Raw genomic sequence first — 23942 nt, forward strand, 5'->3', positions numbered from 1 at the left:
GTAGCTCTTGAGCATTTTAAATATGATGTTCAGAGTAAAATTGTTAATCAGTGTTTGAAACCAAGAGAGGGAGAGAGTCAGCATCTACTCATGATCAAGAGACCTTTCAACGTCTTGTGGACAAATGTGCTTTCACATGTAAGGGAAGCCTACTCATCAGAACTCCCAGGATAATGACACGGGACTGCCAACCTCCACAATCAACAATGCTTGCTTGTAGGTGATCTTTATCCAGCCCAGGGCTGCCAATATTTCTCTGCTACTTTCCCAGCTTGAAGGTCACCGCATCTGGCTGTTTCTTGGTGGGACTGGATTACAGTATTACCTCAGAGGAGACTGAAAAGCAGTTTCAAAGATTGACCAAAGTCAATTCTCAGGTCCCACATGAGGATGTAGAAGATCTGAATACAACCAGGGATATCTGGTGGCCTGTCTGGTGGTAGTGAGAGTATTAAGCTGTGGTTCTGGCTCTGGCAGAGTACCAGGTGGCAGTAAAGGCACGTTTGTTAGGCCAACCTGCTGGCAGAGCACTCTATCACATTGCTTTATCTGCTAGGGAGCCTTCGGGATTCATGATAAGAATGGGGCTGGTTGCATTCTTCTACAAGTTGATCGTCATGTGAGGGAATGTACTTGTGAAAGGACATGCTGGTATTTTTGGCACAGAGAGAGTTGTGGTTAAAAAGTTCCCAATGGGATCATTGGTATGCATGTGACCATGATGGATTTTTCTTGGTAAGGGACTATTGTTTGAAGGTCAGCTGTTGAATTGTTTATTCAAAACAGCTGTGGAGTTTGGAGCTCTTGTTAGCTGGCAGTTGTATTGTCACAAAATGTTTGTATCACCCTCGGGAAAATTGGATTTCTTCCAGAAAAATAGCCTTGTTTCTTTTTTTTAAATCTCTTGCAGGTGGTGTCTTGTTCAGTTTGGAAGAAGGAGCTTCTTTTTGGAACCAGATGCTAACATGGAGAATTGTAAGTGCCTGCTGCTCTGTTGTAGTGCTAAGGCACTAATACTACAGTGGAGCTGATACACACCCGGATAACGCTATATCTCAGCTGCCTGAATGATTGTGAGAGATTTAGAAGATGAGGATACATGATACAACTGTATTACACAGCAAAAGCATGGAGATGTGCTAGAGTGGTCTGGGATGCATGCTTTGTTGGTTTATGACCTGGGCTGCTTGTCCATAGTGCCTTCCATTTTATTTTGTCATTGTAATTGGAGCTGGCTGATTGAACTGGGCATCCCTCCTTTCTTGAATTATCTGTGCACCTTAAAACACAGTGCTGTGTTGGCTTGGTTGCCTGATGGCTGGATTGTCTTGTCTGCTTTTTCTCAACAGTTGTATTGCATATGTTATGATGTTATGATGTTAGTGTGTTTTGTAACCTTCGCTCATGTGTGTATATTCTCTTTCCAGTTTTTTGCTTCCATGATTTCCACCTTCACTCTGAACTTCATCTTGAGCATTTACAATAAAAAGCCAGGTGATCTCTCCAATCCAGGTCTTGTCAACTTTGGGAGGTTTGGATCAGAGGTAAGATCACCCTGTTTAATCCAAGGTCAATCAACCTGTTCAAGTTCTACATTAAAGTGTCTCAATTCTAGATCTGAATATTGTAGCCTCGTGAGATCCCATATTTGAGTTGCAATGGATGCAATTGTGATCTTTGTTCTTTTTCAGATATTGCCACACATTGATGTCCTCTGCACATCTTTTTGGGACAGTAAGCATCCTAGATCTAAACACGGGGCTTGATCTTGTATCTATCTTTCTTCCATTGCTGACCTAGTGATGGCAGAGCAACAATGGGTACTAAGATTGATATAGGGGATCCCTAACTGTATTTGAGCATGAGTATTTTCTTGCTGATGTGGGCTGGCCCATACCAGTCACGAAGGGCTCAACGACCTGCAAACTTTTTAAAGGGCATCTTTCAATAGTTAACGTTTCTTAGAATGGAGTACATTGCAGTGGAGTATACCTTCCAGAGACTTTCTGCCATCTCCTTGTGAAGACTGTAGGCCTTGGAGTATTCATTATGATGTACCAGAGTCTGCAGCTCACATGGGAAGAGTTGCCCAATATCTGACACTACAGTAGAGCCCATTCCTAAATGTGTTTCCTTTGACTCAAAACTGATACACTTTTCTGACAGAATACATTCCTTTCATAAAAGTTTCCTTGAAAGGCCATCTCGAGTATTCTCTCACCTTTGCTTCAAGGAAGGTGGTCCAGCTGCAGTGCAGGCTCCACTTAAGGTTTGCATTAGGGTTCCATTTCCAAGATGCTTCAACTTCTTGGGCAGGAGTTGGTTTTTGGTTGTTTCACAAGCTTTCAAGAATATTCACATTTGTCAGGCATGAACCTGACAAATGTGAATATTCCTCCCCAAGCACTTGATTGGACTGACCATATGGCATTAAGCTTTACGATACCCCCTTCACATCCAGTGGTGTGGACACAAGGTCAGAAGAATTTTCTAAGACCTTGGGCGAGAGTAACCCCCTCCGCCTTTAGCCAGGCCTTAAGTGACCCCTCGTTCAATCTGGACGCGTATCCGAATTTCGCCTGGGAAAGACTGGAGTGAGCGATTCAGGGAGCTTTAGACGCCATAGCTCCCTTGAAAAGGGCCACAATTCAGGAGAGGGCAGCCCCTGCCCCTGGTACTCGGACACCCTTAGAAAGGAGAAGTCAATGTGCAGCGTTCTAGAGAGGATATGGAGGAAAACAAAGGGGGAATCAGACTAATTATTATATCGAAAATCACATAGAGCTTACCTAAACAGCCGTAATACAGCAAGACGGTCATACTTGGGTGCACGCCTTGTAGAGGCTGGTCAAAAGTCATTTATCCAGGGAAAGGCCCAAAGGAGATCTGCACGCCATGCATGGGTCATACCCATGTGGGAAATGGAAGGCCTGCAGTAACAGTCAGAGGGTGCTTTCATATCAGGTGCCACATAAGGATTCAAAAATCAAGATTGGCAAGTTTATCACTTGCTCAACTACATTTGTAGTATACTGCCTGAAATGTCCCTGCGGACTTCGATACGTGGGGAGCACCACGAAGGCACTTAAGCTGAGAATCCTAGAACACCAACGGGCCATCGTGAACAAGGATGAGAACTATCCGATGGCCTGACACTTCGTCTCTCACCACAACAGTGATAGAACTTTACTTAGCTTCTTTAGCTTAGACTGTGTGCCACAAGACATAAGGGGTGGGGATTTTAAGCGGAAGCTAAGGTGGCTGGAGTCAAGATACATTATAGACCTCCAAACTAAATCTTCAGGGGGTCTGAATGCAGGGGAAGAACTGCTATCACATCTGTAGTAGTAGAAATTGAGAAGCACATGGGAAGCTGTCAATGCCTGAGAATTTACTATTTTTCTAAAAATGCTTGAAGAAATTCAGTTGGTAGTTGGTTTTGAGACCCTTTAAAATGGATTTGATTAACACGCTTTATTTAGAAAGTATGGTGAAGGGGGTATTGGTTTGAATTACTGGTAGTTTCACTGTTTAATTTAATTTATTAGTGCTTTAAGCAATTTATTAATTATGTTGTGGGTTTCGCTAATTAGATTTGCTATTCTTCTTGTTTAAACCTCTACCAAAGGATATATTGAATTCATGTGCAATGCGAATAATGTTGATTTAATGAATTGTTTCTTGGATTTTAACTTGAGAATCCTATATTTTATATGTTTTTAATTACTATTTTTTTATGTATATATATTTTTTTATTTTTATTTTTTGTTTTGCTACCGGTCCGCGCACCGGGTAGCTTCCCGTTAGCTCAATTTGGTGCCGCGACCCGGTCCTCGAACCGGTAAACGTTCCGTTAGCGCAACTACCGCGTTAAAAAACAACATCGTGACGCGTCGCGTAAGCGCGACGTATCGCGTTACCGCGTAATGCGTCTTATGACGCGCCGCTTTAGCGCACCCGGAAGCGTTCTGGAACGCGAACCGAGGCGCGAAGCGCAGCGCCCCGGAAGCGCTCCGGGTGCGTAGCGGGACGCGTAACGTAAGCGTAACAGGTCATGTGACTTGAAAATAACACTTTTTATTGGTTTATTTCACTTTTGGTTTCCTAATGATGTAAGGCTAAGTCATGTGACCTAAAAATAACACTTTTCATTGGTTTAGAACATTTTTTTTTCCCAAATGATGAAAGCCCCCTCCTTTTTTTTTTTTCTCACTCTGACTTTCAACTTTGTGAGAGGAAGACCTATTTTGATTATTGAAAGATGGCTTCAATAGTAGCTGCAGCTGGTGGACCCCCACCACCACCACCACCTCCTAGGAAGGAAGGACCACCTCCCCAGTTCATTCCCAACCCTGAGGAAGAGGAGGAAGAAGAGGAACAGGATGTACATGACAGAATATTTTTGCCTGAACAGCCCCGGAAATCACACCGCAAGGACAATTTCATTTGGCAGTTTTTTACATTTCCTCCAGGCCAAAAAAAGGTGAATGCCCGTCATGTTACATGCCTGATCTGTAAAGAAATTCTGTCCCGAGGCACAGATAAAAATTATAGCTTTGGGAACTATACAATGCATCGCCACATGCAAAGGTGGCATCCAATAAATTACAGTGTGGCTGAAGTGCGTAAACTACGTGAAAACCCACCAACTCCTGTGGTCACCACCTCAACACAAGAAAGTCTTTCGGGACCAGAGGCGAGGGAGACGGTCCCCACTATCCAAACCAATTTTGCACACATCAAGCTGGTGTTTATTTATTGTGGGGGATTGCTTTGTTACGGCGAAATGAGTGTTAACTTAATGAACAGAGCATTTGAAAATCACAAGTGCTCAAAACGCCCCAAAAAGTGAATTTTTTTTTGCTCCTGTTGAGCCGTTTCTAATGCCTGTTTTTCGTTCTTCCCCCTCAAAAAAAACAATTTTTTTTTACATTGTTCAAAAAATACAAAAAAAATTTAAAATGTTCAGAAAAATAATAAAAAAATATAAAACAACAAAAACAAAAAAAAGTTATTTTCAGAACTACCTCCCATTTATAAAAAATTGCTCAAATGTTTAGTACTCTTGCATTCTTTTTTTTTTTTTTGATTCGCTTCCTGGTTCGCGCCCCAGTACGCAAACCGGAAGCGAACCAAAAAAAAATGGGAAAAAAAATAGTGTATATAAGGGAAGGAGACAGAGAGAATAATGTTAAAAGAAAGACAGCTAGAGGGAGTAACACAGAAATACTGTATAATAGATAATTATACAAAGAAAAGTTGTAAGAGGGAAAAATTGAGAAAAAGAAAATAGAAAAGGAAGTGAAAGAAAAAAAGAGTGTAGAAGAATAATAAAGAAGAGTTATTTGGAGAATGTGAATGCATCTTCAAATTAAAAAAAAGAGAGTAAAGGACGTGGAATAAGAAGTAGGGATAGAACCGGACTAAAACAACAACTTTGAGGGAAGGTGTTAAAAAAAAGAGAGTGAAAGTAAATAGGATTAAAACAAGGTGTATCATAGTGAATAAGATAAAAACATGTGGAATGACTGAGAAAAAACAGAAAGAAGAAAAGAAGAAGTGATAGAAAAAGAATAATTGAAATAGCAAAAAAATAAAAATAAGATACTGTGCATGAACTACAGAGAGAAAGCATAAAGAACAACTTGTAAAAGAGTGAAGAGACAGTGACAGTTTGTGTTAGAGAAACGGACTGAGTGTAAAGGAGTGAGGAACTGTGAGAACAGAGGGACTGAGAAAAGGAGTCTAAGGAGTAGAATAAGTAAGTAATAGAAAAGGAATGAGGGAAGTAGCAAAGGCAGGAAACTGAGGGTTAAAGAAATGAAGCAGTGGAACTAATAAAAGTTAACTGTGATAGAGATGTAACGGAAAGAGTACTAAACACTTACCTTATAAATGTCGTTAACTTAATCACTTGTTATTTTTATACTTTCAATCTGTGAAAGAAAGAACAAAAATTTTAAAATTGATAGAAAGTAGTAAAAGATGAGTGAGCATGAGACAAGATGAGTACATATTAAAAATCACAATTCAAAGTACAAAATTAATTATACATATTAAATGGTTTATTTTTGCTGTTCTCAGAATATATCAAATTTCACTAAAAACAGTGAGTTGAAGGTATTCATCATATAACAGCGGGGAAAAAAACCATAATCAAAATGATTGTGTTTAAAAAACCCATATAATATAACCAATCAGAAATCCGAACTCCTCAAAAGTAACTTACTTTCCATGACGTCAAAGGATGTCCTATGAACAGCTTATACTCTGTTGTGCTGTTATTATTTTCTGCCCGCCACTTTCTGAAAGAAAAGCTCCATCGTTTTAACAAAAATGTGACATTCAAAGCAATTTAAAACAGCACACTAAATTATATCAACACCTAGAATCATTATAGTCCAGTTACCTACCCTAAATTCTCACTTCTGAAAACAAGTCAAAAGGCAACATTGCTTCATAGTCAAATGGTAATCATTGCCGAAAGACCAGCCTTTTTTACATTTCAAATAAGCTGTGTAATATCCTGATGTTGTCAAAGGACGATCATGTCATATAATAGCTGCAGTTACAAATGTTCTTCCTGAAATCGACAACTGTGTAGCCAAAACATTTTTAATCAGACTTGACAACTTACTTTCATCCGGTATATATAGTTGAAATTGTAAAATGACATTTCACCCATAATTTTCTATAAATAATGTGGACAGCATTGCAGACTTACATTACCTCTACTCCTTGTTGTGATCTGCTGCTTGAATTAACTTATTAAAACAGTTTTCGCTCTGTACTGCAGTTTTATCCACAAGGCCATATAGTGTAGGAGCCATTAGAACTTCTTGAAATTCCTCAGAGCAAATCCCGAGATTCCTTCCCTAAAATTTTGGTTGTAAGAACACCAGGTAAGAATTTTTAAGGTGAAAAGGCAATCTTTTTTTGAAAGTTAAAACAGAATCATTGCAGAATGACCAGCCGTTTCCAGACTTCAAATAAGTTGTGTAATGTCCTGATGTTGTTGAAGGACCGTCATGATATATAATTGCTGCAGTTAGAAAAGTCCTTCCTGATATTGACAACTGCGAAGCCACAACATTTTTAATTAAAGTTGTCAATTTTGTTCCATCAGGCCTACATCGTTGGAACATTAAAATGACATACTGGCCATATCTTCGTATAAATAATGTGGACAGCATTGCAGACTTACATTGGCTACACTCCATGTTTTGATCGGCTGCTTTTACTAGCTTATTAAAGGATACTGATTTACTGTCTGGCAAAGTTAAATATATAAATATTTCTGAGTCTACACTAGTAGTACTTGATAACGTACAATTCTCGCAGTCATGCTGCCATTGATAAGAAAGGCCAAACAGATGATCTACATCTACACCTTCATCTTGCAATACATTAAGCATATACATTAAAAACTCCTGACAATCTTGCTGAATATTTTGAGAGAATTGTGTTTGACCTGAACATTTGTCTAACAGATTTCGAATTTCAGACACACTTTCTACTCTTGTTCTATCAGTGCTACATTTCTCTAACACAGAATTCAACAAACAGCAAAAACTTTGATCCGAATTGATCACAATCTGTTCTTTTAAAGTTTCTAGAGAAAAGACAACATTAACCACTACATTAGCATAGCAGTTGACACCAGAACTATTTTCAAATTGAAAACCAACAACATCTTCAACAGAATTCATTCTCTTTCTGCTTACATTTTTGGGTTCATCGACTTTTGGTCTTTTTGCTACAACCTCCCTACTATTGCTGACATTTCTTTGTTTCCGGCCTACCACACGTTTCTCAAACAAAGGATATTGAGGCAAATGTGGCGCATACTCTCTTCTTAACCTATTGTATTCCTTAACACAATCTAGATCTGCACAAATGTTTGAGACATCACACTCAAACAAGTACAATCCCGATAAAGTTCTGACTCGTGACAATGCTACATAAGCCATACCCTTTTTGAACACAGAACTGCCAATATTCACCAAAGCACTGTCTACACTTAAACCTTGTGATTTATGGATTGTCACCGCATATGCCAAGCAAACAGGAAATTGCTTACGGCGAACATATACGTCTTTTACAAGCAAAAACCTAGCTGTGCAACGCCCAATTAGCTGGACTTCCTCAATGCCATCAAATTTAATTTTTAAAAATTCAATTCCATCTCTATTTCTGTATTTCTCAAAATCAACAACATTACCCATTGATCCATTTACCAGACCTCTTTCAACATATAAATTCTTCTCAAAATGATACGGCAATTTAAGCACACATTCAGAGTCTTTTCAAAACCAGCAGTTTTAGATATAGTCTTCTCTAATGAATCCAATTTAGATTTCAAATTCTCAGACAAAATAATTGTTGCTCCCATATGATCTATTCTGTCAATAGCTTCCAGTTTCACAATCTCTTGGTTTTCTAAATTCAACATTTTGTTGTTGAAGATGGAACATTCTGCAAGAGTTGGCATCAAACATATTCCAGATTTCTTCTCAGTAATTTTCTGAAAAATATTCTCTGGCAGAACGTCTTCTTCTGGAAACAAATTTGACAGTAATCGTGCATGTAAAGCTTCTTTCCCACGCTCGGTCACTTTCCCGATTCTAACATCTTGTAGAATATTCTTGTAATCTTCATCCTTCGCCTGACGCATATTTTTACGCAGCTCAGCATAATTGAAGTTTAACCATATGTTAACGTTGCCAATGCTCCCTAGGCACTTCCTGGTATCTTCATGTGTAAGCAGTTTAAACACTGGTTGTCCTTTTACTTGTGCCAGCTGCAGAAGATCACCGAAAACAATGATGTGTTTACCACCAAATAACACATCATACTCTGTTTTAAGAACTTCCTGCATTCTCAAATGCACAAAGGCAAGCATGACATTGGAAACCATGCTTACTTCGTCAATGATAAGAAGTTTCATCTTCTTCAGGACTCTAGATACTTCACAACAAGCATCTCCCGATAACTTGTGGTATTGTAATTTGTTATCATGCTCCACTGGCAGCATCAGTAGCCGATGCAAAGTAATACCTTTAATGTTATGTGCTGCCAGTCCAGTTGGAGCGGTGACAACACAAGACAGCGATGACTCAGTCTTTTCTGCAGATAACATGAAATTGCTTTAATGAGGAAACTTTTTCCAGTTCCTGCTTCTCCACTCACGTACAGTCGGACAGGCTTCAACGACGTACATGAGCACTCTTTCTTCTCATGACTTAATCCATGATCAATTTGGCTGGTAACTTCGTCATATATTTTCCTCTGCTCAACGTTGAGTTGTCTTTCCAAATCTTCTAAGTTAACCACATCCTCCTGAGCATGTGCCATGGCTCTTTCCACTTCAATCATGGCAGTGGCAGCTTCATTTCCGATAACTGGTCCTCCTAGTGGATCCTGACTCAATGAAACAGAACTCTGACTGTCCTGAGAACTGTCTCTAGCAATCTCGGCTGCAATTGTTGCTTCCTGCTCGATTTCTGCATTCAACATTTCTAGATATTTTGGAAAAACAGGACATTCTATGGACTCCTTGGCTGCATTGAAAGAGTCTTCGTAACAGAGGAAATCTCCAAGCAGTTCCTCTTCTGCACGCCAAGGCTTGAAAAGTTGCAAAAGAGCTAAATAGAAAAACTCTTTTCTTTCTGGAGATTCGCAATCCAATTCTCGATGATTTACCAATTGACATTTTCTTTGTTTGACCAGACATCCCTCACTTCCAATTACAGCATACACTCCTTTATCAATATCTTCTTTGATGTTCCTCTTGAAAATGTAATTTTGTAGAACCTCATACAGACAAACATTCTCCAGGTGACTGCTTCTATTTGGATAATATGTATCCAACATGTTGGTCTTCAAAATATCTTTACTGCTTGGCTCCTTCTCGGCCAAATACTCAATTTCCCGTACAGGTTTCAGAACTCGATTACGCGTTGCAGCAAGACCAAGACTTGCCCAAATGATACTCCTAGATTTGGCATAGAGACTTGCTGAAGATAACCGGTCAGAACATTCGTAAGCTCCGATTTCTCGATGCGACAACATCTTCAGACTGAAACTGTACAACTTCTTACTGAGGCTCTTTTCATGGGAAATGTCCTCCCACATATCCTTGAGTTCTGTCTTTTCTTTTTTTGTGATGTAAGACGTCACATACCGAGCCACAGCCATACAGTTGTCAGCCACAAACTGTATATCCATGTTAGCATTCCACATGGACAAAATCACTGGGTTGTAGTCGTTGATGTTCTTGGACTCTTCTTTTCTTTTCAAATTGTATGTATTTTTGGGTGATTTCCTCTTCACATTATGTCGCAGCGTAGACATCAAATTGTTCACTCTTCCTTTAGATATCACCGATCGTGGAAATCCAAAACGACATTTTGTGTAGTACTTGTTCTTGTTTCTGAATTTACGATGACAGTACTTTCCACAACGATGGCTTTGAGCCCGTAAAACGTGTTCTCTTAGACTTTTGTCTTCCTTTGTCTTTGGAACAGCACATGTAGAATACTGTTCTATGAAATTCATCACTAAGTCATCCGGATCTGTTCCAAATTTGGGTGCATCTTTGATCCATAGCAGCATATATATATGAGGAGCACCTCTTGCTTGATACTCCTTTCTCCAGAAGAAATCCAACACCTCTCCAAGAGGTGGATTTTTCTTGTTCGTGATGAAAGACATCATAGCTTCAAATCTATGATTGAAGTACCTGCATACATTCACTGGATCCAAAGAGCACAGTTCTCCGGGTGTCTTGAATTCAATATTTTCAATGTTTCCATTTACCTCTCGTAGAAATTCAAATAAGTCTTCCCAGCCATACTCAGCACAGCTGAGAGTGAGGAACCATGTGGGAGTTCCTAAGTTCCTCAGCATACATTTTAAGTCACCATGACGACGGTACCAATACTCATTAGTACCATGCTGACATGCCATCAGATTAATCAGATGAGAATCCAAAATACTGTCTTGCACATTCACTTTATCCATAAAGTCCCTTGCTGAGATATTTCGCAGTTGTACACCTTTTTACAGGATGTGGTTCACTGCATAAGACAGTCCGGACAGATCACTTTCAAACAGTAGATGAAACAAATAGGGAATGCATTGACGAAACCTAGGATCTTCTGCATACAATCGTAAAGTCCGGTATTCAGAAGCAGGAATTTGATCAGGTCGCTCATCATATCGTCCTCCTCGACCTGTGGGAAATAACTGTGGAAAACACTGAGCTTCCAAACTTTCCTCCCAAACACTAATGGGACTCCCTTTGGCTTGTTTCATTTGAAACAACTCAATAGCATTCCCCATGACTTCCTTGGAATGCAAAGGATGAACACTATAATGTTCATATATTTCTTCATTTTTAGAGGCTTCTACTTTCTCAATTTGTCCAGCACACAATTCGCTGTCTTCTTCTTCACTTACTTCCTCTTCTGCAACACATACATTCTTGTAGTACTCATTGTTTTTTATCAAATACAATGTTGCCTTTTTGACTTTCCTAACATCCACTAAATCTTGCCAGATTTTCTTACTCTTTGTCGGAACCCCATTAACTAGGATAACCAGAGGTTCCTCTTCCACTTTCTCTACTCCAATTGTATTCATGTTTTTCTTCAAATCTAAAGGCAAATAAACAACTCTTCCCTTTAATCCTCTCTGTAAATCTGATGGAGGCAATTTCCCTGTCTTTGGCTCCATTCGTACAATAGCCTGAAAGGGATGCACACTTTGAATCAAAATAGATTCATAAGTATTTAAATCCTTCAATTCAGAAGGAATGTTAACCAATTCCAGATTATTATGAACCGCTCTAGCAGGTATCCGGTTTTGGTTTAATTTGTTAAAACAATAAGTACACATACGTTGGTCCGATCCCAAATCAAAACAATTTTCTACCATCCAGTATGTGGCAAAATCCTTCCATTCACTATTGTTTTCCATTTCACTTTTTGCATATAAATCTACTAACTTAGTCTGATTCTTATAATAAGTCCGTCGACAACACACACAAGTGAAATTAGGCCTCTCACTTGATTTCACCTGAAAGATGGAAATTTCCTTGTGAAACTTATCTATATTAGAAATCTGTACACTCTCCTCAACATTACCTTCTTCTACTGGGTCAATTTCAACATTGTTCTCTTTACTAGCAAAGTAACAGAACTCAATTTCTTCACAAATATTCTTCACATGTAGTTCTGAACCATGCAAAAGAGCACTGCTCAATTGTTTAAGCATAATTGCTGGACTCTTAGCATAATACAACATTCTCACTAATTTCCTCACTTTATTATGATGCACTGCTAGCATCCTGAAATGATGAAAAACACTCTGGCATACTCTTCTGGAAAGACAAGCCAGTGAATGCCCATGCAAACCTGTTACTTCTCTCACTCTGCAAGGATCTAATTCTTGCAACAACTTCATTTTCTGTTTTAAACTTTTCTTATTAAATGTACGAACAAAATCACAAAGCAAATTGATGGAATCCTGTCGCACACTGCAAATAGTACCACACTTCCAGGTGTACACTGGTCCCTTAGGACGTCTCCCTAAAACTTCATTACCTAACACCTCTTCTGCATCTGCAGACACAAGTTTTTCTTTTTCAACCGGACAACCATATTTCACCTCATATGCTCGACCACTGGTGTCAACTGCATGCACCAAATCATTGTCCTGGAAGTAACTCTCCTCATTGAAAAATGCCTCACAACTTGAACTATGCATCCATTCTCCTGAGAAAACTTCACAAAAATTACTACGATTAACTACTCTCTTCCATCTACTATTTGATTTGAAATCATAAATTACCTTGTTTAGTTTCCTAATTCTATTGATTACCAAAATAAATAACTTTCGCTTAATTTCGAAAGCCTGATCAATAATTTTCTCTACATTTTTCTTTTTCTTATAAAATGCCACTTTCTGTTGGCCTTTCTTAATATTTTTTAACAAATTGACAATTATCCTGTTGCGGAACATTCGCCTACGAATGTCCCGGAACTGATTTTCCCTTCTACTGCCATGCACAGAGTTATCGCCTGCTCTAGCAGAAACTTTTTTGACGGGCCTTTCCTTTTCCTTTAAATTGTCTCTCTTCTTCTGCACTAAAACATGTTCTACAGTGGTATTTTTTTGTCTGCAAATTCTTTTTAAAAATGATTTCATTTTCTTACCCGGAGCTTTTTCTAGCGACTTGAAACGATTTTATAGTAGAGGACTGCTGCAAATCTTTACCAAGGTGGAGTGTAAGTCGCTTTGCTTCTTTTTGTTTCCTCTGCCTTGAGGGCATTTTTAAATTTTTCAAAAGATCTTCAATTAAATCTGTGGAAATTTTTTTAAAAAATTGTTATTAACAACTATTACCAAACAGTAAACCAATAACAGTAGGCAAACAATTAACACACTAGTTGTCAATTCTACCTACAGTAATTTAACATCATAGACACATTTAAAAATCTCAAATAGTAGCAATGGAATGGAATGCTGCTACATATGACCTGTGCTCTGTTATATGTTAATCTCAACTAATTTTGAGACTTTATTTCACAGTTATATTAAAAACACTTCACACAGGGTGTTTTTGAAAACTTTTATATAATTTTAAATCAACATCTACAGATTGTTCCTCATCTAGAGATTGTTCCTCATCTAGAGATTGTTCCACATCTAGACATTGTTCCTCATCTAGACATTGTTCCTCATCTAGAAATTGTTCCACATCTAGAGATTGCACCACATCAGACATTGTTGATGTTATTGTTATTGACTTAACCCCTTAAGTGCGGGGAACGTTCAGCGGTCGTCGCGTGCACTACCTCGCTAGTGCTGCACACGTCCGCTGAACGTTCCATTCCCGTTAGCGCAATCGAACGTCCGCACTGGGGCGGAATTTTCGACGCGCTAAACGTGTTAAAATTGCCAAGCACACATGAAGGCATATTTACAAGGCCCTTGCACCAGGGGGAAGTGACATAAAATTGCCAAGCACACATGGGGGCGTATTTACAAGGCCCTTGCACCAGGGGAAAGTGACTTAAAATTGCCAAGCAGACATGAGGGCGTATTTACAACGCCCTTGCACCAGGGGGAAGTGAGTTAAAATTGCCAAGCACACATGAGGGCGTATTTACAAGGCCCTTGCACCAGGAGGAAGTGACTTGAAATGGCCAAGCACACATGAGGGCGTATTTACAAGGCCCTTGCACCAGGGGGAAGTGACTTAAAATGCCAAGCACACATGAGGGCGTATTTACAAGGCCCTTGCACCAGCATAAGGTGTGGCCTATGCAAAGGTATGCTGGATTGTCTGGCAGCCATGGTAAAACCAAGAAATATCCAGGAGCAAAAAGGCAGGTCTTGCAGTCACAAAAGTTTGTTTGAGGTGAGGCCTACTCAGGGTTGCAGATGAAATTTAGGCTTGTTGAAGAGTACAGAGGAGATAATACATGTGCAGGCCTACAGATGAAGTGAGTCATGTCCACTGCACTCTTGAACAAAGGCCAGACCTCCTCTGTCTCCCTGGACAGGCCCAAACCTCATCTGCACAATGTGATTAGTAATGTTAGGAAACACAGGTGATGTAATTGAAAAACGTGCAAATATTTTTGCTCATTTCACAATCACATCACCTGTGTTTCCTCAGCTTAGGTATCTCATTGAGTAGATATAGTCTAGCATATCCAAGAGTACGCAGAAGGTGAGGACTGTATGCAGCAGTGCAATGTACATAATTATCCTCCTTTGACAATTACAGAAGCCTCAGCATATCCATGCCCCCTAAACAGTGCTAAATGTATATCATTATTATCATAGTGACTATGAAACTCTAGCAGTACATATTGTGAAACCTAAATGACTTCAAGAAACGAGTTTTTAAACTGACAAACAAGCAAATTATTCTCCCATATTCGTGTTGGGAAGTGAAATATTTATTTAAAAAAGCAGACCCCATGTTGTCCTTCTCATAAATGTGAAAAGTATTTTTTTTTAAAAAAAACGATTTTCTGGTCATAATTTGAAAACACAGCACAGCTCCTATGTACAAGCACACCCTAGCTGGCTTCCTTATTTTCTCCAAAAAGCATACTAATCTCTTTCTAAATTAAAGGAATCTTTTCTCACCTTAGCACGATTTTTAAACACATCATGTAAGCAAATTAGTCTCCCAGATTCATGGGAGAAGTAACTTAAAATTGTCTAGCACACATAGGGGCGTATTTACAAGGCACATGCACCAGGTGAAAATTACTTAAATTTGCAAAGCACTCATGAGGGTGTATTTACAAGGACCTTGCACCACCTTTAAAGTCACTTTTAAAATGGGGAAAATGACGTGAATGTGGCTCATAAGCCTTGTAAATATGCCCCCATGTTGACTATGTAACTCTTGCAGAACATATTGTGAAACCTAAATGACTGCAAGAAACGAGTTTTTAAACCAACAAACAAGCGAATTATTCTCCCATATTCATGTTGGGAAGTGAAATATTTATTTAAAAAAGCAGACACTATGTTGTCCTTCTCATGAATGTAAAAAGCATTTCTTTTTTTTTTAAAAACGATTTTCTGGTCATAATTTGAAAACACAGCACACCTCCTATGTACAAGCACACCCTGTCAGTACTAATACTTCACATTATCTATAATTATAATTTGTCAAAGAAGCAAAATCTTTTTTGAAAAGATAATGAAAACACTTGACACAAAACAACATTTTAAATGCACAGCTGGCTTCCTTATTTTCTCCATAAACTATACTAGTCTCTATCTAAATTAAATGAACTTTTTCTCACCTTAGCAAATGCTTTTTGAATTTCAAAACAGTCTCAGACACACACCAATTTTACTTTAGCAGAGCAAAGGGTATGCACTCCAGAGGCTGCAACCAACAAAGGCACAGACATGCTGTATTTCATCACACATATCTCTCATGTCACCCAATCAAAACTCTTCCCCCACTTTTTTCAAATCAACAGCCTTCCCCCCTCTGCACTTTCTGCCCTTTTTCCATAGCAACTACCTCCTGAAAGACCTCTCATGTTTACAAGTTCACATAACAATGTTTCAAATGAACTCTGAACTCTCAGTACACCTGCCAATCCACTGCAATGTTTCTTAAAATCATTTTTTCTTAACCATTCAAATTACATCTTTCAAAGAACACATCCACCAATCACGGCTAGTGAATCATTAGCACTGAAACTCCACAGTTTTTTTTCTTTACAAACTCCTACTATTTCAACTGCCATTTCATTCCCACACTTCATTTGACTGCAGCAGAACCTCCTCTCACCATGTTTTCTGTCTGGATTCTTGGACATAGCTACATCCACTGGGCTCACAGGTATGCTGATAACAGAAATTTACACAACCTCAATTTACAAAATGTGGAAATCAAATGGATTGGCCAAAGAGGATTGAGATGTCACCAATTGATACCATTGGTGAAAACCTTTTTACATTTGCCAAACCCTGACCTCATAATAGTGCACTGTGGAGGAAATGATTTGGGCACTTTGACTGGGGTAGGTCTGGAAATGCTTTTAAAGGACACCTTTGAGCAATTGATTGCACTTTTTCCTCAAACTGCCTTGGTATATTCCAATATATGCCAAAGACAGAAATGGAGGTGGTCCAATCAATTTTGTCCACAAATTGAGAAAGTGAGGAAGCATGTGAATAAGTCTGTTTCAGCTTACATGAGAGACCATGGAATGGGCTCCATCTACAACAATAACTTGCGTTACTACATGCAAGATATCTACAGAGGAGATGGTGTGCACTTCTCAGATGAGGGAAACAGAGTTTTCATCCAAAATTTAAGACTGTGTATTGGTACCTACTTATAAGTACCTAGAACTTACACAGAACCCAAAAGCTCTTTTCAGAGCTACCTTAACTATAATTACTCTTTTTAAATTTCGAATGTACCTTTTTTCACTAATTTTCACTTATGTACGCTTCCCGGTTCGCTACCCGGTTCGCGTACCGGCAGCTAACCGCGCGAAAAATGCTATTTTTTTTTCTGGCATATATGAGCCTCCTCAGCCACCCTCAGAAAACCTAGGGGGTCAGGATACGTCTCCCGTGCCCCCTTATACCCATTTCCCACATTGTTTTTCCTCCATCTTGTGATTAAATTAGACCGAAACACAAAATGGCGCACTCCCGTTACGCTACCGGTGAGCTACCCGGTTCGCGTACCAGGAAGCGCTTTTACGGCGAAAAATCGAATTTTTTATTTTTTATTTTTTGCCCCACGGGACCCTTTAATAGCCCCCACATCATTCCTAGGGGGTCAGGAGGGGTCTACCTTGCCCCCTTTCATTAATTTCCCCCTTCATTTTTCTCCACCTCTTGTCTCTCGATCCTACAGAGAGACAAGATGGCGGCCGTTCCGGACTGTTTAGAATGTTGACAGACACCGGAGAGCCAATCAGCTTCGCTTCACGAAGTTCCGTTACGCGTCAGGTACGCGAACCGGGGCGCTAACCGGAGCGCTGTCACAGATATATCTGTTTTTTAAAACGTTAATTTCTCAAAATCCACTGGATCACATATATTAAGACATAGCAAAGGCACGTCGGGCAAACCATATCTACAATTTTGCCAAGTTTCATGTAAATCCATTCAGCCGTTCGAGCTAAAAGTGATTCCAACCGCCCTATGGAAAAATGAATGAGAAAAACGCGTTTTGGGACCCCCCTTTTTTCTCGGCCCCCCCTTGACGAAACCCCCCCAAATTTTCAGGGGCTGCTCAGAAACAAAATGTGCCATTTTCCAGAAATTTTCTGCCAATTCCGTCCACAAACGCCAACGTTATTCGACATAGAATTTTCAGAAATCCCATAGGAAAAAAATCCTAACTATATATACCTACTGGCGACCGCCAGTAGGTAATATATTGCAACACATCCAACTATCCAGTCGAAATAATGGCAAGCACACTGGAATCCGTTATGAAAATTTTTTAATGCAAACCCCCCTTCACCGCTGACAGACGCGTTTCGCTAATCTAGCTTCGTCAGTTTGTGTTTGTAAAGTGACGCCATTTTAAGCCTATCGGCCGAGACCTACTCATTGACATCGATGATGTACCATTCTGTCAACGTAGCGGCCATCTTTGAACATATATTTGTCCTCTATTTACAGAGTAAAACATAGGCAATGGTGTAAAAGATAGTGCGGAGTGCTCATTTAAAAACCTTACAGACAACAAACATATCATAGTTGCAGTACAAATCATTGTTGTTTGATACTTTCGGGGATATATGATAACCCAACCTTAAGTCCTAATATAACCTTAACCCCTTAAGTGCTGCTGACGGCCAATGGTCGTCAGCAGCGCTACCTCCCCAGTGCTGCGCACGACCATTGAACGTCCATTCAGCACTAGTTCTAATGGACAGCGCAGCACTGGGGAGAAATGTTTACACGCAGCTAAGGTGTTAAGTGATCTTAGTTTGTTTCGACTTGTGGGGGTGTATCCCCCTGTATGCCTTCTTTATATTTACATCAGACATAAAGGTCATTGTTTATTCCCCATCCTTGTTGTGTAGCCCTGTATGGGCAAAAGTATCTCATTTTAATATTCTGTTTCGAATGATGTCGGATGAGGCACATAACTGATACCTCAGGGAGTTATTTACATATTTCAGATGTTATGCAGACATACAGGTCAACCATACACATGATCCCATGTGTATGTTCACAGATGGACCCTCAATTCCTCATCGTTATTAAGGCCCCATAGTGTCATGGTTTTTAAGTCAGTGATGTATCTTGACTCCAAAATTCTGAGTGCCTTTTCTCTGTCTCCCCCACGTTCTAAACAATTTACTTGATCGATGCAGTAAAAGCTTAGCAGATCTCTATTGCTCTGGTGACATTCCGCAAAATGCCGGGCAACCGGATATGACTTATCTTTGTTAACGATTGCTCGCATGTGTTCAAGTATCCTGAGCTTTGTGCTCCCTATGTATCTTCTTTTGCATGGGCACACTAGACAGTAAACGGTATATTCTGAATTGCAATTTAATAGTTTGATTTTCCTGTTGGGTCTCTCTTCACCTGTTCAACCTGGGTATTCTAAAGTTTTTCTACTCCCTTTACAGGCTTTGCAGCGCAAACAGGGGAAAAAACCTTTTAAGTTCGATCGATTAGTGGGCTGTGGCTTTAGAGAGAAATGGCTACTTACAAGACTGTCAGACAGTGATTGACAGCGCCGATAAGTTATTAACGGCTGCTTAGATAGATGTGTTTTCAAAATGCTGTCAGTTGTCAAGATATGCCAATTTTTCTTAAGAGTGAACCAGATCGCCTGATTTTGTGTTGAATTTGATGATCATTATCACCTCCTCCTCCACTTTAGGCACTATTTTAGGCACCAGGAGATCCCTCCTATTGATCATAGATGCTTTATTGGACACCTGTCGCAATAGGTTTTTGGAATACCCCCTGCTCAGGAACCTGTTGTTTGCCTCATTACTGGCTTGCTGAAAGTCGGTTTCTACTGAACAATTTCTTTTTAGGCGTAATAATTCGCCATAGGGGACATTTTTTATCAGACTCTTTGGGTGGTAACTCGCTGCATGCAAAACGGCGTTACCAGCCGTTGGTTTCCTATAGAGTCTTGTTTGGAGGGTATTGTTGTTTATATAAACCTCCAAATCCAAATAACAAATGCTAGTTGCACTTATTGTGCTTGTAAATTTCAGGTTCATCGTATTATCATTCAGTTTGGAGATGTACTCCTCAGCCGAGGTACGATCTCCACGCCAAATAATAAAAAGATCTATGTATCTGGTCCACATTAAAATGTTATCTGTCCATGCCTCATTAATCTCAGCCCATGCTACGTGCTTCTCCCACCAGCCCACGAACAAGTTCGCGTAACTGGGGGAGAAGCACGAGCCCATTGATGTACCCCTGATCTGTTTGTATAATTGATTTGAAAAAAGAAAGATGTTGTGGTATAAACAAAAGCGTATCATGCTGATTATCATATTACTGTGTGACCTGTATTTTTCTGGCTTCTTATCTAAAAACCATTTGATTGTCATTAAGCCAATCTCATGGGCTATGCAGGTATATAAATTTACCACATCAAATGTGATTAAAAGCATGTTTTCATCCCAACTGATCTTGTCCATAATACAGAGGAAATCTTGTGTGTCTCTCACGTATGACGGTAAGTCTTTCCCAATGGGAGCAAGATACCAGTCTATGAAACAAGATGTATTTTCCAAAAGACTCCCAATGGAAGATACAAATGAGCGCCCTGGTGGTCTTTTGGCGTGCTTGTGGATCTTGGGGAGGTGATAAAAAGTGGGTAAGATCGGTGATTCACAATATAACAGTGCGAACTCATCAGTATTGAGCATGCCTTCCTCCTTCCATCCGATTAGCATTCCATGGAAGTCACTGATACTCTTTACATACTCAGTTCTTTGAATGATGGTGTAGCACTCTGTCTTTTAATTGTCTATGTGCTTCTTGTTCGTAATGTTCTTTGTTGAAGATCACGATATTGCTGCCCTTGTCAGTGGGCTTTATTTCAATGGTTTTATCCTCCTTCAATGACCTTACTGCTTGCCACTCTTTTCTCGTGATGTTGGATGATTTCAAATCCATTTTGTCTCTTGATATATCGTTGAAGACATCTATAGCATCATAGGGTGCCATGGGCAGGTTTTTTGATTTTTTTCTTCATATTACTTGGGTCTCGTGTTTGTGATATAGATACATCGCCTCCTTGTGTGTTATTGGATTCGCTTTCTAAAACCTCTTGGGTTGGAGTCAATAAGAGATTTGCCAAAATACTAGGATGTTCTTCTGTAGTTTCTTCTATTTCATTACCAGTGTTAATTTCCACCGCCACCTTCTGTGGGTGAAGAAGAAAGATTTTTTTGCATTTAAGCTTTCTGATGTATCTAAATAGATCGATTCTTGTATCCACCAGATTGAATTCACTCGCAGGGCAAAAGCTTAAACCTTTTTTTGAGGACCCTTAATTCATCCACTGTCAGTTGTCTTTTCTACAGGTTGATGGCACTATTTTCTTCAGTTATTGTTTTTTCTTTTTGTTGCATTTTGAGGTACTCCGGGTCACTCTCGGTGAGGCAGTCAGTTGCATATCTCCTCTTACCCCTTTTGCCCCGCCTTGTCCTCCTTTTTTGGCTTGGTTGTTGGGGGGGGGGGGTGAATTCTTTGTTGTGGCCTCTGGCGTGTTTCCTTTATAACTTGGAATTCGTCCAAAAAAGGTGTTGCGCTTCTGTTCTCTTTAGATACAGGAACACTATTTTGTTCGCCTTCAGATTCTTCTGTATCCGTATTGTTTGTGCTTTTTGCCCCTTGTGCTAATCGTTTTCTGGTAGCACCAAATTTACGAGCGAAAGTCAATATTCTACCCCATAGATAGTCTTGCTCGTCTTTTTGGAATTTAGTTTGCTTGCGCTTTCGAATAATATATATATATATATATATATATATATATATATATATATATATATATATATATATATATATATACGCTCACCAGCGCGTGCTCTGCTCAGGGGTCGGATCCTGACCCAAAATTAGTTTTATGTCACAAAGGGAGCGGCACACCAAATTTCTGTTTGAAGCCTTTTAATCAGAGCTTCACCCCACCAACGCGTTTCAGCCTCACAGGCCTGTGAGGCTGAAACGCGTTGGTGGGGTGAAGCTCTGATTAAAAGGCTTCAAACAGAAATTTGGTGTGCCGCTCCCTTTGTGACATAAAAATATATATATATATATGCAGCTTCCAAACACCAACTAGCTGCACACACGAGTGGGTGCACACAACACGGGGGTGTACCCGTGAAATTCAATTATCGCTCCAAAATATCCCAGGATTGAAGGTCCTTCAGGAAAGTAGCACACACAGGGGGTGGTTCTGCAAAGATTTTATTTCAAGAACCAAACAGCAACGACGCGTTTCGCCTTAGGGCCCTGTTTGGTTCTTGAAATAAAATCTTTGCAGAACCACCCCCTGTGTGTGCTACTTTCCTGAAGGACCTTCAATCCTGGGATATTTTGGAGCGATAATAAAATATATATATATATATATATATATATATATATATATATATATATATATATATATATATATATATATATATATATATATATATAAAACACACTGACGAAGGCAGCACGCCGAAACGCGTCTGTGTGTGCCCTTTCCGCGCAATAAAATCTAGCGTGTTTTGACATACTTTGCCCTCCGAGTGCTGTCTTATCCTTTCGCTGAAGATTGGGAGGAATTGGAGCGTTATATATATATATATATATATATATATATATATCTATCCATCAAACAACATAGGCCCATAGAAGCCTATATATATCCATCCATAAAACAACATAGGCCCATAGAAGCCTAAAGGGAGAATTCACTTTAGTAACATATCCATGTCATTATAATGGTCCATGTTCCAGCCAATGAGACTGCAGCACCCTCTAGAACCTTCTCCTCAGAAGCTCAAGCCCTCAGATTTTCCACTGCACGTCGTGTGAAGCGAGTCTCCCTGAGCTCTGCTCAGTTTCTTCAATCTACAAACCTTTTATCTTCTTCTACAAGTCTTCTACAAAGCCATCTTTATTCAGGCCTTGTTCTGCTTGTGGAAAACTTTGCCTGTTCCATGAGGACCATCATAAAAAGTGCACCTATTGCCTGTACCCGGACCATGAGGTGAGGAATTGCAAGTTTTGCAGAACTTTTTCTTCTAAGACCCTAAAGGATAGAGAGGCCAGTCTCCTTCTGTGGCTACAGAATTTGAAGACTTCAGACAACCCTGTGTCTGATGTAGAGTGTGTCTTCCTGCCATTCCAAGACCTCTCTGAAACGTGGTTCCGAGACCGAGATGCCTTCTCCTTTTCTAAAAAAGAAGCTTGTGGACGCTCCAAAGTCTGTCTCCCCACGGGATCTGCCGGCCTCTACTCCTACGGGACCTGGTTCTCTGGCGTCGCAGTCCCAATCTGTGCCCTCGTCTAAAACAAGTGCCAGCTCGTCGACGCGCCTGTCAACGACGACCAGATCCGTCGACGTTGTGCCTACGATGACGACGACATGCTCTATGTCGACGACGACGTCTGCATCGACGACCTTACAAAAGAAGCATTCTTCGACGAAGGCTTCGTCGACGCTTCACTCGTCGACGCTACCACCATCGTCGACGGTAGCCTCGTCGACGTCTAGTTCTTCGTCGACGACCACCTCATCGTCGACTGCTCCGTCGACGACTAAGACCTCGTCGATGACAGCTGCACCTTCGACGAGTAAAATCCTGGCTCCGTCGACTGCTTCCGCTTCTTCGTCGACGCCTGGTTCAACATTGACGAATCCCTCGACTACGGTTTCGACCACAAGCTCGTCGACGGAACACTATTCTCTGGCAACTGCAACAACCTTTACTGTGGTGACCGCTTCTACTATAAAACGTCCCGCTCCGCTGGTTTTGAGTCCTCTTCAAGGTGGTTCTGGCCCCCCTGCTCAGGGATCTTCTGATGGGACTTATGTTGATGACACCTTTCGTCCTGCAAGCAGTCCTTCGGAGCTCAATATAAAATATCAGGACTATGTGGATGAGGACAATGATGACAGGGGGTCACTCCCCAGTTCATGATGACCAGCTGGATGTTGACCACGATGTTCCTATTGAGGTATGGGAAGGGGTCCCAGTAAACATGAACAATAATAACAAAGAAAATATAAACAATCAAAGAAACCAATTGTAAAGACACATTGTTTTATTCACAATGTGCTAGTATCATGTATATACGTCACTTTAAACATACATTGATCAGTGACTATTTAGTAGTGCCCCAGAGGTTGGGAAAGGGGGGAGGGTTTGTGATACGTGTGGGTAATAGGT

General features: G+C 40.0%; 1 protein-coding gene across 2 annotated transcripts in view; it reads left to right on the forward strand.

The window, feature by feature from the left end:
- Positions 1 to 23942, forward strand: part of CLCN7 (Cl-/H+ antiporter 7) — a 353427-nt gene that overhangs the window by 168751 nt on the left and 160734 nt on the right. For both annotated transcript variants that reach the window (XM_086941381.1, XM_086941382.1), the window contains 2 exons: positions 911 to 975; positions 1428 to 1544. In XM_086941381.1, the coding sequence (XP_086797507.1) occupies positions 911 to 975; positions 1428 to 1544 (182 nt within the window). The remainder of the gene's footprint in view (positions 1 to 910; positions 976 to 1427; positions 1545 to 23942) is intronic.

This window comes from Lissotriton vulgaris, chromosome 10 (assembly GCF_964263255.1).
Source record: "Lissotriton vulgaris chromosome 10, aLisVul1.2, whole genome shotgun sequence".
NCBI lineage: Eukaryota > Metazoa > Chordata > Amphibia > Caudata > Salamandridae > Lissotriton > Lissotriton vulgaris.